The sequence below is a fragment of the Macrotis lagotis genome, chromosome X (assembly GCF_037893015.1).
Source record: "Macrotis lagotis isolate mMagLag1 chromosome X, bilby.v1.9.chrom.fasta, whole genome shotgun sequence".
NCBI lineage: Eukaryota > Metazoa > Chordata > Mammalia > Peramelemorphia > Peramelidae > Macrotis > Macrotis lagotis.
This window is the reverse complement of record NC_133666.1, coordinates 607,753,359-607,773,715: the sequence shown is the minus strand read 5'-3', so window position 1 is coordinate 607,773,715 and position 20,357 is coordinate 607,753,359. Positions and strand designations below refer to the sequence as shown.

At 35.1% G+C, this 20,357-nt stretch overlaps 1 protein-coding gene across 2 annotated transcripts in view; it reads left to right on the top strand.

Moving 5' to 3' along the window:
- FAM135B (family with sequence similarity 135 member B) overlaps positions 1-20,108 on the top strand; it is a 510,321-nt gene extending 490,213 nt beyond the window's left edge. For both annotated transcript variants that reach the window (XM_074202646.1, XM_074202647.1), the window contains exons 15-20: positions 8,650-8,741; positions 12,836-12,933; positions 13,169-13,320; positions 14,717-14,827; positions 16,937-17,050; positions 18,575-20,108. In XM_074202646.1, coding sequence (XP_074058747.1) covers positions 8,650-8,741; positions 12,836-12,933; positions 13,169-13,320; positions 14,717-14,827; positions 16,937-17,050; positions 18,575-18,780 — 773 coding nt within the window. In that variant the 3' untranslated portion in view covers positions 18,781-20,108. The remainder of the gene's footprint in view (positions 1-8,649; positions 8,742-12,835; positions 12,934-13,168; positions 13,321-14,716; positions 14,828-16,936; positions 17,051-18,574) is intronic.
- Positions 20,109-20,357: the final 249 nt, after the last annotated feature.

Here is a 20,357-nt window from a genome sequence, read left to right as displayed (position 1 = left end):
GACTGTGAAGGAACTTCTAAATATGAAACCAGAGGTTAATCAACAAACCAAGTGACAACTGATTATTTGTTTAAGAAGTTTTCTTCATTTGAGAAAAGTAATAACCAAAGATAATTATTTTTCCTAGTTCACTTTATGATTTTTATATCATTATATCATCTTCATAATGTGACCTTAGCAAAATCATACTGTTCCTCTGGGTTTCATTTCATTTATTTTAAAATTAGCATCTGAAACCAACCCTTTCCTACCCTGGTCTTCCTTCTTTCTGAATTTTTCTTTGTCTTCTTCCCTTCCCTTCCCTTCCCTTCCCTTCCCTTCCCTTCCCTTCCCTTCCCTTCCCTTCCCTTCCCTTCCCTTCCCTTCCCTTCCCTTCCCTTCCCTGCCCTGCCCTGCCCTGCCCTGCCCTGCCCTGCCCTGCCCTGCCCTGCCCTGCCCTGCCCTGCCCTCTCCTCATCTCTCTCTCTCTCTCTCTCTCTCTCTCTCTCTCTCTCTCTCTCTCTCTCTCTCTCTGTCTCTCTCTTTTTTTTTCTGTTTCTCTTTATGTCCGTTTCTGTTTTTCTCTGTCTCCATTGAATCAGTGTCTCCTATACCTGTCTCTCTTCTTTGTCTTTCTGTCTCTGTATATCTGTGTGCATCTGTCTCTTACTTCCTCCTCTCATTTCTCTGCTCTCTCTCCTGAAGTGCAGACACTACTCTCAGTATCAATCCCACTCTGATAAATGTTGGAATTTGGACATGTTCAGTTTCAAACATGGGCTAGTTTGCCTGTAGACAATCTGGTGGCCAAATACCACCTTCTCCTGGAAAATCACATTTGTATTATACTTTCTACAGACACCAAATCAGCTTAGCTCTACTGCAGCAAAGAATTCTAGTGCTTCAGATCATCCAGTATTGGCATCCTCAGTAAAAAGGATTACAGGTATACACCATTAAGACCAGTGGAACTCTATCAAGTTATAAATTTTAATGACTGTTATGGGGGCATTTACAAAGTGTCTTCAAACAGTGGGATCAAACAAAAATAAGCTTAAATCAAACAGAAATTTTCAGTTCTGTTTCCAAATCTGTGAATTGTGATATCATTAACTGATGAATCCCTGGAAATTAGATGGTGAAGTACTTTGTGAACTGAAAAGGGCCAGAGGTATATGACTTGCTACTATTGGTGTTAAGAAATGGAAGTGACTGGGGGCAGCTAGGTGGTGTAGTAGACAAAGCACCAGACTTGGAGTCAGGAGTCCCTGGGTTCAAATCTGGTCTCAGACACTTAATAATTACCTAGCTGTGTGGCCTTGGGCAAGCCACTTAACCCCATTTGCCTTGCAAAAACCTAAAAAAAAATGGGAAGTGACAAGGAAGAGATAGCAAGTCACAATGTTCCCTTTGCCATTTGTAAAATACACAATTGGCCTGGAACAGCTTGGAGGAATAATAACAATAATAATAATAATAACAATAATAATAATAATACTTTCTTGCATTTTATCACATTTTTACACATTCATACTTAATAGGCTTGATGGAAATAACAAAGACAAATAGTGTTAGGACCAGGAGGAGATAATGAGGCACAGAAGTAACATTCTTTTTTTGGGAGGGGGCATAGTTTCAAATTGCTTTTCTTTTTTCTTAATTGATATTTTATTTTCCAATTATATGTTATAAAAGTTTTTAAACATTTATCCACATGTATACACACACACACACACACACACACACACACACATATATATATATATATATATATACATATATATATATATATGGTACATAATTTCCTTTCACCCTCCCTTCCCACTTCTCTCCCCTCAGCAATGAACAGTCTAGTGATCATTGTACATGCACATTTGTGTTTATCATATTAATAACTTTTGTATGATGAATTAGATTTAAGGGAAAAGAAAGAAATTCATAGAACAGGAAATAAAAAAAAATATGAGAACTTCTTTTAAAGTGGATCTAGTATTCATTCAAATTCTGTAGATGTATTTGTTTGTTTTCTTATTTGATTTTTTTTCTTGATCTGTATGTGTATAACATTGCCTATAACAGATCTCCCAGGGTTGTCCTAGTTCTCTGAACTGCTGAGAGGAGCTGCATTCATCAAAGATGATCAATACATAATGTTGTTATTAATGTGTACATTGTTCTCTTGGTTTTGCTCCCTTTCCTCAGCATCAGTTCCTGTAAGTCTTTCCATGCTTTTCTAGAGTCTGACCATTTATGGTTTCTTATAGAACAATAGTATTTCTTACCATTAATCTGCATGTCTCTCTGTTTCAGATATGTTTCTTGTAAACAATATATTGTAGGATTATGGTTTTTAATTCATTCTGCTATTTGCTTCTATTTTATGGAAGAGTTCATCCCATTTACATTTGCAGCTAAGATTATCAGATCTTTATTTCCCTCCATGTTATCTTTTCCGCATTTGTACTTGTCTCTTTCCTTTTCTCTTATTTCTCCTCACCAATATATTGTTTCCTTTCCCCTTTAACTTTTCTTTCAAATTTTAACTTTAGACTTTCATTTAAACCTTTCCCTTCCTTTTTTTTTTTTTATCAATCGCTTCTTCCCTTTTTTTTTCTTACTCCCCACCCCAACATTCCTGTAGGGTAGAGTAGATTTGGAAATGTATGTTATGCCCTCTCTGGGCCAAATCTATTGAGTAGGATTTATTCAGTGTTCATATCCTCCCTTCTCTCCCTCTACTATAATAGCTCTTTGGCCCTCTTCAACTGGTGTTCTTTATCCACAAATGCCTAGTCCTCTCCTAGTGTAGTCTTTCTTTTTATGTTTTTATTGTTTTAACCTTATCTTGTACTTACATCCCCTTTGACAAAATATACTCCTTTTATCTGACCTGATAGAAGTCCTATCAGTCAAAGTACTCTCAATCAAAGTTGATTCATTGTTAAGCAGCATTATCTCATGGTCACTAAGTACTCTCCTTTTTTCTGTCTCCTTAGAAATATCCTTCTCAAGAGTCATGAATCACATTAAATTATAATCACTTTATAACTTACCCCCCTTTTCAAGTATTCTCCATGACTATCTAATCCTCATGAGGCAAAGTATGCAAAGTCAAATTATTTCATGAATCATTTATATCACTCAAGCATACTTCCTCCATTTATAGCCAAAGCTTCAAGCAAAGGACATCTCTTCATGATGTCTTCATTTCCAGTCCCTCTAAGTATATGCTCTCCTTCTATCTCTATTGTGCTCCAACCAGAGCCCCACAGCCCTCCCCAACCAAAGCAATGGGTACATTCTCTCTCCTTGTCCCTTTAGTACCCCAACCATGGTACTAAAGCCCTCTTTAATTAAAGTATGGATTAAGATAAGATCACTTCCTAATCTCTTTATGTACAGTACAGCCCTTTAATGATTCCAACCTTCTGTCCCTATTATACTAAAAATTTAAGTATATAGTAAAGTCACTTCTCATTTAATTATCTATATAGCCTCAAATTCCTCTAGGCACTGGGACAGTCTGAAGGTTTATCTTAAGAACTTTGGCATTAATTATAAAGCAAGTAAGACACTGACACAGAACCATTCAGCATATGGTGTCCTCATCAGAGAATGTGCTGAGTTCTATGGGCAAGGCAAAACAAAAATAGTTTAAAGAAAATGGGAGATATATAAGTTTAGAGTATTAACCCCGGGTATTCACCTGGACTATTTGTGTCTGATCTGAGGTGGAGCATTCTGAGTTCCTATTGTTCTGAGCAGCCACAGCTGGATGCATGATAATTATCTCATAGTGATAATGATATAATAATAATAATAATAATAATAATAATAATAATAATAATAACACAGTGATGTCATTTTGATTTTCTTTGATAAAAAAAGACAAGAACTCACTATAGCCATATCCTCTAAGTACAGTCTCTTCAACTTTTTTCAATCCTTAAGTATTTCAAGAGAAATATAATTCTCAAAAGTTGTCTTATCTTCCCTTGTAAGGTTGTATATAATTTAATGTTCTTAACTAACATTTGTTTTTATGCCTTTATGTTTACCTTCTCATGCATCTCTTGAGTCTTGTATTTGAAAATCAAATTGTCTATTCAGTTCTGGTCTTTTTATCAGGAAATTTTGAAAGTCATCTATGTTATTCAACATCCATCTTTTTCCATAACAGAATATGATGAATTTTGCATGGTAGTTAATTTTTGTTGTAATCCAAAGTCCTTTCCCCTCCATAATATCATATTACAGGCCCTCCAGTCTTTTAATGGTTGCTCCTTTATTTGAGAATTCTTGAATTTGGCTATTATAGTCCTTGGAGTTTTAATCCTGGAGTCTTTTTTTTTGGAGGTGTTCTGTATATTTTTTCAGTGACTATATTGTCTTCTTGATTTAGTATATTTGGATAGTTTCCCCTGATAATTTCCTTAAATAATATTTTGCAGGCTCTTTTTTTTTTTGATCTAGGCTTTCTGGTAGACCAATAATTTGTAAAATATCTCTTCCTGTATTTTCCAGGACATTTTTTTCCCTAAAAGGTGCTTTGCTGGGTTTTTTTTCCATTTTTTTCAGCCTTTTTGAGTTTGTGTGCTGCAATCTTGTTGTCTCTATTTGTCCAATTCTTTTTCTGTTTGTCCAATTCTAATTTGGGGGGTTTTATTTTCTTCAGTTAACAATTGTGTTTTCCTTTTACAATTGGTTATTTTTACTTTATGTTAAGTTGCATTCCATTCCCAGTTGCTTGATGTGAGTTTTTTTAGTTCTTTTGAAATTTTTCTTTAATTTATTTACACATTACTAAAATATTCTTGATTAAGAGTAAACAAAAAATATAAAACCTCATGAGAAATAAAGTGAAAGAAAGAGAAAAAATATATTTCAGTCTGTGTTCTGATACCATCAGTTCTGTGTTGGGTAGATCACATTCTTTATCATAAGTCCATCATAGAAATTATTTCCATATTTTTCCACAGTTGATCTTGCTGATTGTAATTCCCTCCATTCTTTCCTCCCCACCACCATCTATTATATTTTCTCTCTCCTTTCCCCCATCCCTCTTCAAAAATGTACTATGGGGCAGTCAAGTGGCAGCCCATAGAGCAGGAGCCCTGGGACCAAGATGCCCTAAGACTACATCCCACCCCAGAGACCCAGCAACCACCTGGCCCCATGGTCCCAGACAGGCCACCCAATCCCACCACTTTGCAAAAGCTAAAGAAGAAAATGTTTTCTATCTGACTATCCTCTGCTATGATCTACCCTCTCCTCTATAATCCACATCACCCCTCCCTCTCCCTGTGCCCCTTCTCTCCTTTTTCTTCTAGATGTTTATACCCTATTGAGTGTATATGCTGTTTCCTCTTTGAGCCATTTCTGATGAAAATGAAGCTCCCTTATTCCCCATCATCCACTCTTACATACCAATGCAAAAGCTACATGAAATATCTTATATATTAAATATCTTAGCCTATTCTGCCTCTCCTTTCTCTTACTCTCAGTATATTTCCCTTTCACCCATTGACTCCATTTTTACAATATATTATATCTTCTAATTCAGCTCTCTCCTGTGCTTCATCTATAAAAGCTTCTTCTACTTACACTATTAAATAAGAAGGTGCATATTAGTATTATCAGTATCATTTGTCCATGTAGGAATGCATGCAGTTCATCATCAAGTCCCTCATAATTTACCCTTCTTATCCTTCCTCTCTATGCTTCACCTGAATCCTGAACTTGAAAATCAAACTTTCTATTCAGCTCTGATCATTTCAACAGGAACATTTGAAATCCCCCCATTTCATTGAAAGTCCATCTTTTCCCCTGGAAAAGGTTACTTACTTTTGCTGGGTAGTTGATTCTCAATTATATTTCCAAGCTCTTTTGTCTTCCAGAGTATTATATTCTAAGCCCTATGAGCTTTAATGTAGATTCTGCTATGTCCTGAGTAATCCTGACTTCACAATATTTGAATTGTTTCCTTTTGACTGCTTGTAATAATTTCTCTTTGACTTGGGAGTTCTGGAAATTGGTTATAATATTCCTGGGGATTAGGTTTTTTTTGGATCTCTTTCCAGTGGAGATTGGTACATTCTCTCAATTTCTATTTTACCCTATGCTTCAGGGCAATTTTTGCTGTAGAAATTCTTGACTTTCAGGTATTCCAATAATTTTTAAATTATCTTTTCTGGATCTTGTTTTTTCCAGATCAGTTGGTTTTTTTAATGAGATATTTCACATTTTCTTCTAGCTTTTCATTCTTTTGATGCTGAATTATTGTGTCTTGATTTTTCTCAAAGTCATCAGCTTCCTTTAGCCACATTCTGCATCTGAAGGATTTGTTTTCCTCAGAGAGCTTTCTTATCTCCTTTTCCAATTGGCCAATTCTGCTTTTTAAAGCTTTTGTCTCCTCAATAACTTTCTGAATTGTTCTATCCATTTGACCTAAACTAATTTTTAACATGTCATTTTCTTTAGCAGTTTTTGGATCTCCCTGACTAAGCTGTTGACTTCATTTTCATGTTTTTTCTGCATCTCTCTCATTTCTTTTCCAAATTTTTCTTCTACCTCCCTTGATTTTCAAAATCTTTTATAAGCTCTGTCAGAGCCTGAGTCCACCTTGCATTTTTCTTGGAGTCTTTAGATGCAGAATCTTGGACTTTCTCATCTTTAGATTGTGTATTTTGGTCCTCCATGGGACCAAAGTAATTGTCTATCATCAGATACAAATGATTTTTTCCTTTTTTTTTCTGTTCATTCATTTCCCTAGCCTGTGCCTGATTTTGGGGTGGTTCCTGAGCTTCTGAGTATTATTAGGAAACAGCCACATGGACCTCAGTATATTAGGCTCTGACTGCTCTCCTGGTCTGTTGAATTACCACAAGTATACCCTTCTGGGGGCCCAGAGTGTGACCAGGGTCTGAATGTGGTCAGAGTCCAGAGTCCTGTCCCAGAGACAGAGGACAGACCTTGGCAGTCTCCATCCACTCCCTTACATTCTATGGATTGACAGGGAGTATCTGCCGGGTGACTTCTGCTGGGCAGCGCCACAGGCCTACTTCCATTTCCTGGGATCTAGGCTGCTCTGAGGGCCAACCATACTGAGGAGGGCCACATTGGACTGGACTTTGTGTTCATTCTGGCAGAGATCCCTCTGCTTATCTTCCAAGTTGTTCTTGGTTCTCCCTGGGGTGGCAGATCAGGAAACTGCTTCTTCTGCTAGGCACCCTGGGGCTGTTCCCAGAAGGCTGAAGCTCCTTTAATCTGGTGCCTGCCCATCCAACCCCAGGCACCAGAGCTTCCCACTATTTTTCAGGTTACCTTGGGCTGGAGAATTGCCTCATTAGAGCTTTCTGTGGGTTCTTTCTCCCCAAAATTTAGTTAGAATCATAATGTTAAGGTTTTTGAAATATTTTCGAGAGATCACCTAAAAAGGCTTGTTCCCCTGCTGCCATCTTGGCTCCACCCTCTGCCTTCCTCTGGATGTGTGTTTTAAATGAGCTACTATCCTTTTCTGGTTGCTTGATTTTATTGTTTCAAGTGTTATTTTTTCCAATTGTTATTTTTATTTTTAAAGGAGTTGATCACATTTGATCAATCTTTTTTTTTAGTTTTGCAAGGTAATAGGATTAAGTGACTTGTCCAAGGTCACACAGCTAGGTAATCATTAAGTGACTGAGGTCAGATTTGAACTCAGGTTCTCTTGACTTCAGGGATGGTGCTCTATCCACTGTGCCATCTAGCTGCCTCTCATTGATCAGTTTTTCATAATTTTCCTGCATACTTCTCATTTCTTTTTTTCCATTTTTCTTCTTTCTTTCTTCCTTTGGTTTTTAAATTCTTTTCTTAAGCTCTTCTATGAGTTTTTGGATCTGAGTCCAACTCATAAACTCCATTGACACTTCCTATATTTGTCATTTGTCACTGTTTTCTTCTTCTGAGGTAGCATTCTCTCAAATCAACTCTATCTGCATAATAACTTTCTATGCTTAACACTTGCTCATTTTGATTGTTTGAGCTCTGATTGTAGGGTATAGGGAGTACTGACAAAAGTTTTCATACTGAAGCTAGGGTCTGATCCCTATCGTTGGTCAAGATGTTTTCTATATAACTGACTATGCAGCAGTTTGTTCCCAACCAGTTCTGTCTTTTGTAGTAGTGTTCCCAGATTTCAGACTTGTCTGGATTTGGGTCACTCTCTTCCGGCTTGCTGTCTTGCTGCCCAGATCTGTGCTATTGTCTAACTGCCAAGATCTGGGCTGCACTGAGGCTAAAAGCTTTCCACTGGCTTTCCCTAGCTGGGCTTTATTTCCCTCTTGCCCTGTTCACTGAAATTTCTTCACAATGTCTCCAGTTGAAACCTTGCTTTTAACTTTTTTTTTATGGGATCTGTAGCTTTAATATCTGTGTAGAGGCTTTATTTAGCATTGTGTAGGGAATAGCCCCCAGAACATACTTGTTTCTTGTCCACCATCTTGCCTCCACTTCAGAAGTTCTGTGAACATTCCTAAGTATATGTTATCCATGCATTTCCTTTTGTTAGACATCTTAGGTGTTTAATGAATAGGCCCTTATTCTTACATTTATAGTTAAAGAATAACAAAATAAAAGAACTTGCTTTATTTTTTAAAATTTATTTATGGAAATTGGGGGTATGTATTTTTTCAGGTAACAGTGCAGACCTCCGCCTGGTAAAGACATTTATTGAACTGGGCCTTCCTGGAGGAAAACTGGACTTCTTGATGTCTGAGAGGAATCAGGTAGGATTGTAAGAATAATAAAATAAAATCTTTCATTTTGTTAAGTGCATAATATATGAATATATGTTTGTTTGTATGTGTGTATGTGTTTGTATGTGTGTGTGAATATCAGACACTGTGCTAAGACCTGGGTTAAAAAGAAAGGTAAAAGTGAACCCCTACTCTCTAGATGCTCAGAGTCTAATGGGGGAAGGAACATGTAAACAAATATACACAAGCATAATATTGACATATACATTTGAACATGATGGAATTGATTTGCAACTAACATTTCTATAGCATTTTAAAATAAAGAAACTTTATAATATTTTCCTTTGTGTCAGTCTTGGCAAAAAGAGTACAAATAATATTCTGCTCATTTTATAAATTAAGAATGTCAAAGAATTTAAACTTTTGCTATGGTCATGGATCAGAGATGGATGTGGAGTCTATTATTATTCAAAGGAGGCACCAGATCTAAGCATGTCAATCTGTAAACATAATTAAGTGCGAATTATTTACCAGGCACTGTGTTAAGCAATGGAAATACAGTGAAAGCAAAAGTCAGACCTTTCTCTAATGGAAGTCTAATGGAAGAGATAATATGCAAACAAACATGTATAAACATGACATATACAGCTTAAATGGAAAATGATCAACAGAAGACACTAGAAATAAGGAGATCATTAATGTGGTTATTTGTGCATCCTAGACTAATTTTCTTTGGACCTAGGAATGTATCTGGGAACTAATTGCATCTGTAGAACTTTGTTGATATGTGAGGTAACAACCCACCCCCCCATGGGCCATAGAAAACACCTTGCAATAGAAAAAATAACATCAAAAATATATTAAAAGAACCTTCCTGTCCCCTTTACTAAATCTTACGTTGAGTATCTTGGATTCAGAACTCTTTGGTACATAATAATTGCATGCTAGTTTCTGTCTCTTAAGACCCTTCTATTTTCCATAGTCATATTATATACTTTGAAAGCAATTTTTTATATCTACTAGAAGCACAAGTATCTGGTTAGAATATAAACAGAATCCAGTCCACCTGCAAAAAAGGAATCCCTGTCCTTATACTCCACCATTAGATTTTAGGGTGATCCAGTTCATGAAGTAGAAAACCAATCAGAGTTATCTGGATGGAACTGAAGTTTCTTTTACCCAGATTCCTGAAGGTTGCCTGAAAAAAAAACACAATCTTTCAGGCTCTCCATGGTTTATTTTTGGTTACTTAAAGAAACCACAGACAATTTATTGATTGTTGACTAGTGTAATTATTATATTGTTTTATTATCCCAAAACTCTAACTTTCAGGGTTTTTTCATTCATATATATATATATATATAGATATAATACTCAGCAGCCCTAGATAACTGGAACATTGTGTTCCATTGCAGATAATATATTTCAGGAATCATATGGCTAGACTGGAGAGCATCCAGAGGAGTGCAACTCAATGGTATGAAGGTGTGAGGTTACAGAATCACAGAATTTTCAAATTCAGAATAAAACTTTGGAAATATTCTTGTTCCACACATAGAAAGAATCTCCACTTTTCCCTCTCCCTGCCTTTTGTGCTAATCCATCCTTTGTTTGAAGACTTCTTATAAGTAGGAGTCCGCTTTCTTTCTTGGCAACCTGTTGTACTTTTAAAAAGGACTAAAAAAAAGTTTTTGATTTTTGTTTGGGTTGTGTTCTATATCATTGCTCCTCTTTCAGCAATTTGGGGTAGGCAGAAATCTTCAGGACAATATTTTTTAAGTAGTTGCAAGGAAGTGTCATGTTTATCTGAAATATTTTTTTGTCAGTCAAGAAACATTGTGCCAGGTACTCTCCAAAATTCTGGGAAAACACAGGATAAACTATTAGTGTCACTCTATTATAGTTTGTGTGTTTATGGGGGGATGAGTTTTGGAGGTGAGGGTAGTGTAAGTGTAAGAGAATTATAAAGTCAAGTATTAGAGATAAATATTTCAATTTTCTTCACCTGTCAAATGTCATGAACTATGGATTCATTGCTGAATTACTGAATGAAATGATGATGTGTGAGTCTGAGCTGATAGGACACTGGGTTTTTCTCCTGGAAAATAAAACTGGGAAAATGGGGATAGGGTCATGATCATTATCTTTCTTTATTTTTTAGAATTTTATTTAAGGGGCAATGGGGTTAAGTGACTTATCCAAGATCACACAACTACATAATTATTAAGTGTCTTAGGTCAAATTTAAACTCAGGTCCTCCTGACTGTAGGGCTGGTGTTCTATCCACTGAGCAACCTAGTGCCTCCATGATCACTATCTTTACCTATGTGCAGGCTGTAATAAGGAAAAGAAATAGACTCTTTTTGGCTTGGTGTGAGAGCACAGAACCAACAATAGTAGATAGTCAGGGCAAGGAGTCAGGAGTCATTAAAGATGTAATGTGTACCTCCTTAGCAGAGAGCTTCAAATAGAAGCTGGAAGACCACTTGACAGGGATTTTTACTCAGGTATGGATTGGACTCAAACTTCAGACCCCTTCCAACTCTGAAATTCTGTGATTCTATTATCCCATGTCAGAAACCTTATAAATTACATCTGTCCTGCATCTATTCACTTTGAAGATAACTGAGTGAATTTTCTCTAATGGAAAATCTTTTGAGTGGGCCAACATTAGCAAGGCATGTTGACTCATGAAAGCATTCATTTTTACAGGTGTATGTTCCAACAGTGTCTGAATCAGCATTTGGTAATTTCCCACATATCTACTTAGGTCAGAAATTGATTTTGATTCTCATTGGGATAACAAACCCATATCTTTAAACAAGATGATTAACTGATGGTTCCAAAAGTTAAATAATTATTTCATTCTGACAGAAATGACAGTAACTTTCTGTAAGCTTAAAAAAAAACAACAAAAAAGGATGTAACATTTTGGTGTGGAAATAATAAGATATTTAATACCAGAATACTTGGGTTTATGATCCTGGGAAAAGCAGTTACATTCTCTTTCCTCATCTGTAATATTCAAGGACTCGTATTAAATGATCAGAGAATCACAGAATCTCATGAAACCCTAGTGTCTGTACCAGCTTTCTCACATGCAACCATGTACTATTCCATATGATGTCCAACAAGTAATTATCTAGTCTTTATTTGAAGACATTTAGTGAGGGAAAAACATGAATTGCCAAGGAATTTCACTTTTGGATAGCACATAAATCCTGTAATAAATACATATATATTTCTTTTTTTAATATTACTGTTGTTTTGCACTTATTTCTCTCTCTTACTCCCATTTAAGTGAATAGTTGTAAAAAAACAAGGGTAGTCAAACAAAACAAATGAGAACATTGGTCATGTCTAATTATATATTTCAAGGTCTATTCCTTTATTACATCATTTCTATAATGAGAAACAAGAGGCATGGTTTATTTGGTTTCATTACCATGGCCTTAGCTGTTTTCTGATTCTTCTCAAATATGTAGGCTGAAGGGACATGAAATCTCTATGTGTATCTATCTATCTATCTATCTATCTATCTATCTATCTATCTATCTATCTCTCTATCTAGCTATGTACATAACTATTTATAAATTGAAACATAAACACATATACATATAGTTTGTATATACACATGTTTATATAAACATATGCATATTTCCCCATTCTCATGTCAAATCAATCCTATATTTGAGTTTTTGTAACTTTTAATCATGAATTTTTATTAAGTCCTTTCAGTTCAAGAACAAGTTTAATCATGCTTTCAATTTATAGTTCCTCAGATACTTGGAAAGATGTCTCCTATCTCTCATACCATACCCTCATCTCTTCTCTAGAAAAATATCTTCAGTCCACCCACACATCTAAGAGACAAGGAATATAAATATTATTATTCCCACTTTCCCATTTTAGAGATGAAACATCTGAATCTCACAAAGATGACATGACCAGGATCGTATAGGTTGTAAGTGGTAGAGAAGTATCTTTATCCAGGTTTTCCCACTTCCATTTTAGAACCCCATCCATAATATACCATGATGTGGTTGTACAATTGGAAAAGACATTTTTATAAATTTATAAATTTCTATAACTTCATAATTCCCCTGTGCTTTGTCTTCTTTCAGAGTGATACTTTTGCTGATTTTGACACAATGACAGATCGATTACTAGATGAGATCATTCAGCACATCCAGTTGTATAATCTGTCCATTTCTCGAATCAGGTAAAAACTGGGAAGAAGTAAGGAGAAGATGCCTCAGATATTATTAACTTTATGTTGTTTGTCAGATAGCCTGAGAAGATTGGATATTTAAATGTAGATTTATTGAACAAGATTCAATTGAACATTTACTAAACATCTGTTCTATTCATTGCACTGTGGTTGATACTAGGATGTGACACATATCACATGCTAAGAAGATCATAATGGACTCATATCCTTTGGTTTTTCCAAACAGCTTCATTGGCCATTCCCTTGGCAACATCATCATCCGATCGGTATTGACTCGACCTCGTTTTCGTTATTACCTCAACAAATTACATACCTTTCTCTCTCTCTCTGGACCGCACCTGGGCACACTTTACAATAATAGTACTCTTGTTAGTACAGGTAATACTTAGTCTTATCCATTTTGAATTCAGTACTCTATCTGTTGTCTAATAGCATGTGCCAGTTCTCTTGTTCCCTTGAAACAGACTTTCATGAGCCCATAGTCACTTCCATGCACTTTGGTGAGATATTAAAGGAAGATTCAGACTTAAGATGTCTGGATTCATTTCTTGCCTAGAATTCTTCATAAACAAACAAATAAACAAAGAGTAAATAAATAAACTAATAGTCAGCTGGGATTTTAATGACTTGCAAAAGCACTTTATAAATATTTTCTCATTTGATCTTCATAACAACCTTGGAAGTAAGTGCTATAATTATTTTCATTTTACAGATGAGAAAATAAGATGGCATAGCTGTGGACAGGTATGCTATAGATAAGGGCAGTTAGGTGATGCAGTGGATAGAAGACTGGCCCTGGAGTCAGGAAGACCCGAGTTCACATCCTATTTCAGACATTTAATAATTACTTATCTATGTGACCTTGGGCAAGTCACTTAACCTCATTGTCTTGCAAAATGTCAATAAAAAGAAAATTTCTGTAAATATCTGAGTGTGTTGCCCCTTTTATCCACCATTACATTATAAAAATACTTCTCACATATCTCATATTTCTCAATTGTTATAATACCTAATATTTGTCTAACACTATAATGTCTGCAAAGTACTTTGCATATATTTTGTTTTCCTAAATTTATTTCATCTGGGGACAGCTAGATGGTGTAGTGGATAGAGCACCAGCCCTGGAGTCAGAAGGACCTGAGTTCAAATCTGACTTCAGACACTTAATAATTGCCTAGCTGTGTGACCTTGGGCATGTAACTTAATCTCATTGCCTTAAATAAAAATTAAAAAAAATATTTCATCATACTTTCTGTCATTTTGGATCCCTGTAAAAGGATTTTGAGGGTAGATGTTACTGCAGTTTCAAATCTAAATACATAAAACTCTTGAGAAGTTGGAAGATTTGGCCAAGATTGAGGACAACTCAGTAGTATGGTAGATAGTAAGTTGACCTGGAACCAGAAAACTTTTGTTCAAAGTCTGTCTCAGATATTTGTTTATTAGCATGGGACAAATTCAAAAGAATACTAATTCTACAACCAGAGGAATTCATATAAAAATCTTATCTTTGAAATTTATTACTTCTTTGTACCTATATATCCCTGCATTTAACTAGTTTGTGCCTCTGTTCCCTTTTCTTTATAAAGAAAAATTTGGACTAAATGGTCAAAAGTCCCTTTCAATTCTAGATTTATGAACTTAGCATGCTTTCTATTTGCATTTTGCTCCTAAAAAAAGCAAATGAATTCTGAACAGTGTCCCTTATCTCTTACGTTGTAAGCCCACAGAGCATGTAGAAAACAGATTATTTACCCTATCTCTATTTTATTAGGTTTGTGGCTAATGCAAAAACTGAAGAAATCTGGGTCCCTCTTACAGCTAACCTTTAGGGACAACACGGATTTGCGCAAATGTTTCCTGTACCAACTGAGTCAAAAGACAGGTGGGTGGCTCTATATATGTCTGGGGAGAGGAATTAGAAGTGAGTGGAAGCCTTTGAAATCAGAAGTGAAACATGCATCTTCTTATTAGAGAAATGATGGAATAGATGTGTAGAAATTCATGCATATCCAATGAGCTCATTTATTTTGCTTGATCATTCTTATAAGAACTGAGATAGATGGGAGCAAGAGAGAGGAATCAATGCAATGAGGTAGTTATATTAAAAAGAAAAAAGAAAGCATAAAAACAAGAAAAATAGCTAAGAAGAAGTGGTGCTAATGGTTCAATAGATAAAAAATGAATGAATGAAAAAGCATTTAATCCTATGTGATAGGTAAAAGGAATAAGCATTTAACTGTGACAAAATTTTAGGCATTGGGCTAAGTAATTTTATCTAACAAGTATTTGATGAACACTAATGATAAAAATGAAAAAAGATACAATGCCCCTCTTCAAGGATCTTATATTCCAATGGAGTGAGATATATAGGGGAGTGGTAGACAGGGTAAATAAGTGACAAACTAATCTTTAGGTTTGAGAAATTCTAGGGATAGTGAGTAGAGGCATGGGGCTATTTCTTGGCATGCCATTTAAAGTAACAGTGGCATATTAAGTTGATTTCATTTCCAGAGCTGGAAAGTACAAATGTATTATAGGGTGAGAATTTAGTATCCAAATATATAGTAAAAAGTAAATATGCAAGAGAAAATGTTGAAATGTAATGCAAAGTAAGGCTACAGTTGGCATCTGGAGCAAGGGCTCCAGATGAAAATTTCCATAGCAGAGATGGTTTAAATCCCAATGCATGAGTTTTCTGGTTCAGAGAATATAATTGGCTTATACAAGTAACTGGCAAAGAGATGGCTATATTGGAAATGACCTGGATTGAACCATTTTGTAAAGTAGAATAATAGGGGAAAAAATAGATACTATCAGATAAAGTGAAGTCTTTCTTGATTCTACTCCTCAATTATTACATACGCCAGACTTCACCTATATATTGTTGCATTGGACCTCTCTAAAGGTATAGGTTTTGTTTTGTTTTATTTATTCTTACATTCATGTATGTATGTATGTATGTATGTATTATTTTGTTTGCTTGTTTATCTTTAAATCAAGTTTTATTTTATATGAGGCAGTTAGGATACTCAGTGGTTAGAGTTCTGGTTTTGGAGTTAGGAAGACCTGAGTTCAAATACGGTCTTAGATACTTTCTACCTGTGAGACCCTGCATGTTTCTTAATCTCTGCCTGTGTTTCTTCATCAGAAAAATGGAGATAATAATAATAACACATGGGCAGGTAGGTGGTGAAGTGGATAGAGCCCTGACCCTGGAGTCAGGAGTATCTGAGTTCACATCTAGCCTCAGACACTTAATAATTTCTTAGCTGTGTGGCCTTGGGCAAGCCACTTAACCCCATTGCCTTGCAAAAACCTATGAAAAATTAAAATAATAATAATAATAATAATACCTTTCATGATTGTTGTAATTATCAAATGGGATTTTATAATAGTACTTATTACTGTGCTTAGTAAATAGTGTTATATAAATACTAGCCATTAGTAGCATTAGATTATTACAGTTATTTACATTAGTATCTTTATTCCTCTATTGCCTTTAAACTGAACATGATAATGTCCACAGTTTAGTAGTAACAACCCTTGAATTATATACTAGCAAATTATATAAATTCACATTCTAGGAAAAAACACTTTTCAAAGGTGCAGTGGATACAGGAATTCTGTGAAGCACACAAGAACTATTATTCTCCTTCCTTTTTATTTATTCTACCATAAGAATACCAGAAGATTCTTCAGGGAAGAGCAGGGTGTGAGGATGCAAAATGGGTCCTAATATTTGAGGACTGCTCTTGTTATAGTGCACACAGTTGATCCTTTAAGCTTTGTGCCTTCCTCCTACTATGAATAGTATAGGAACAAATGGAAAATTTTCCCCCTAAAATCCAAGGATTTCAAATATGGTAATGATATCACAACAACTCTCCAGGTTATATTTTGCTTTTGAAATGGTGTATCTCATAAAATGAGCAATATATTAATTTTTTATTCCTTCCTTGTAAAAAGTATATTGTTCTTCCTTTTATTTTAGGCCTCCAATATTTTAAAAATGTTGTGTTAGTCGCTTCTCCTCAAGACCGATATGTGCCATTTCATTCAGCAAGAATTGAAATGTGTAAAATGGCTCTCAAGGACAGACATACAGGTAGGTCATGTCCTACAATTTGTTTTGAGTCTAAGAATATGTTAAATAAAGATGATTCTAGTTTCTTGCCATGAAACTTCCACTAATAGCACAAGAAAGGTTTTATGTGAGGTAACAAATGATGAATTTTCACAAAAAGATGTAAAAAAAACAGGGTGCTTTATCCACTAATACTCTCAGGTTTTTCATTAGCTTAAAAAACTATATTTGGCACTTATATTTTATATATTATATATAAACATCATTTTCATATATTTTATATATTTATATAAATATTATTTTTCAATATCTATATATATTTATGAATCAAATTTATATAAAAAATCTCAGTTACTGAATACAAAAATATCTTATAAGATCAAGTTTGCAGGTAATTCAAAGAACAATAATAGAAAGTTATTTGAGGATGATATAATTTTCAATAAACAATGTTCCATCAGTCATAGAAGAAAGAATTTGTTAAGTGCCAACTATGAGTTAGATACTGGGTCAGGCCCTGGGATTCAAATGCAAAGAATACACAATCCCTATTTGCAAGGAGCAGACCTTTCAATATTGACTTTCACCTAGGACATATAAGCAGAGGGAAAAAAAAAGGGTGCCTAGTTATGCAGTAAGAAGGAATAGCTAATGAACATTATGAGTATTATACCCAAAATAGTTGGAGAACCAAGGAAAGACCCCAGACGTGTTGGATAAATCTTCCAAGGGGAATTTATTCATTTATTTATTTCCCTAATTACATGCAAAGTTAGTTTTCAACATTTATCAATTTGCAAACATTTGAGTTCTACGTTTTTCTACCACCATCCCATTCTTCCTCTTCCCCTCTTTCCATGGCAGTGAACTATCTGATAAACGTTGTACATGTACAATTATGTTTAACATATATCCATATTAATCTTGTTGTGAAAGGAGAATTAGCAAGAAATGGAGAAAAGTGATGAGAAAGAAATTAAGGGAGGATTTATAAAAGTCAAACTTGAATCTTGTGGAGCAAGTTACCTTCAGGGTAAAGAAGTTGTGAGAAATGTACTTTGTAAGATAAGGGAGCAGAACTAGGAGAACATTATAAACAGTACAGCAATATTGTAACAATATAATTGTGAAAGAGCCACTCTAACAAATACAGTAATCTACAGCAATGACAAAGGAGTCATGATGAAAAATGCTGTTCACTTTCAGAGATAGAACTGATGCAGATTTGAGAATATTATTTTCTATAATTCTTTTTTCTTTTCTTTCCCCCTCAACATAGCTATTGCGGAAATATTTTGCATGATTTATATGTATCCTATTTCTCAATAGATGACTATAAGGATCAGAAAGATAAAAAGATATTTTGGAACTGAAAATAAAATCAAATAATTGTATTTTTTTAAACATTTAAAAAAATCTAAGAACACAGTTCTAGAGCAGGAGTTCTACACTTCAAATTCTCCCTGAGTTTTAGTCCTATTAGAAAATCACTAAGCAGAATTATTGCTGTAATGTGAATGACCTTTTCTTTTATTCAATTTTCAGGCCCAGTTTATGTTGAGATGATCAACAACCTTCTCCAACCTCTTGTTGAAGCCAAGGATTGCACTGTAATTCGACACAATGTATTCCACGCTCTGCCCAACACTGCCAATGCCCTGATTGGTCGAGCTGCGCACATAGCTGTACTGGATTCTGAACTATTCCTGGAGAAATTTTTCCTGGTCACAGGACTCAACTACTTTAAATAATGGCTTTAGGAGAATCAAATAAGGCCCTGTGTTAAGCCCCCCAAAATCAACTAATGCACTTTTTTCAGTATCATCCAGACTCTCAGCTGAAACATGCAGCTTTTTAGACTTGGGAGGCCCATGCTAAACATTGAGATAATAGTCCCATCTACATTTTAGGTGGAAAGGGGAAAGGAGATGGCCTTGTGGAAATGGCTAGAGATATTGAAGTTTCTCCTGTATTTGTTTGGAAAGTCAAGCAAATCATCATTTATCAAGTTGTAGGTTGTCATTTGTCTGTTGACCCAAAGTCTCATTCCAGATTCTCTACAGGAACAAGAAGAAAAACAAACACATGTTGGGAGAGAGTCAGTGGGACCAGTGTCATAATCTTAATAGCATAGAACAATGGCATCCTCCCCCATTTAACATGATTTGTCCAAAGCATTACCAGCTTGAGTGTTTGTTGGTTGATACAAGTGCATAGAAACATTTCAGAACTCAGGTTAAAAACTTCTTTTGTGTGTGTAGAACTGAGATATTTATGTACAAAGAATCCTTTATAAATTCTTTTGTGCCATCTCTGTTAAAAAAAAGTGATCTCCATTCCATCATTCCTTTACATACATGGTTAAAGGGGTATTCTTCATAAAACATCACTTTTGGACAGGGTGGGAACATGGGGGAATGGAGGGAGCAATGTAGTTCATCAATGATCCTAAGTATCCAGGAAATAAAAAATACCCATGAAGAGTATATAAGACCAGTTGGTCCAGGTACATGTTTTCTGGATCTCTACTTAAATTGCTGGTCTAAATCATACTTTTGTCATGGTTAATGTTTACATCTTTATTTTCAGTCAGGGATATTTACTTCAAAAACTGTATTCACTCTACTCAAAAGGAGAGCTAACTATACATGGGCTTAATGGAACTATTGGAATCATCAAAAGAAATGCCAACTTACCATCTAAGGCTACTGGGGAGGGGGAAAAATGAAAAAAAAAATAGGAAGAGAATTAAAATGGCCAACTGTTCCTCCTTCATAAGGAAGCAAAGGCATTCAAATTGAGGGTTAAAGAATTGAAATCTTAAACTAATTACAGTGAGCATACCCCAAAATGCCATCTTACTTTCAGAAGAGTGATAAAAAACTTACTAAGATGACAATAGACAAGGAGATGGCAAAGTGACAAGATGAGTCCCAAATAAAAGTAGCAATGAACTAGGTATCAGGAGACCCAGATTCAAGTCCCAAGTCTACCACTTATTAGCTAGCTGTATGATTGTAGTCAAGTCACTCAATCTCTATGTGCTTTAGCTTCCTCATCTTTCAAATAAGAAATGATAACTAGAATGATACTAAATGTTTCTAAATGTTTAATGATACTAAATGTGTAATGATACTAAATGTTTCCAGTTTGAAAAGACTGAGGATTAATTATTTCAGTGTGATCTAAAATATTTTATAGGTGACTTGAGAAATTAAATTTCAAGCATCATTGGTTTTCTCTTATTCCCAGTAAAGAATTGAGAACACTAAATGCTAGTTAAATGCTGACTTTTAAATAGAATTAAGTGCAAATGCTTTTAAAAGCC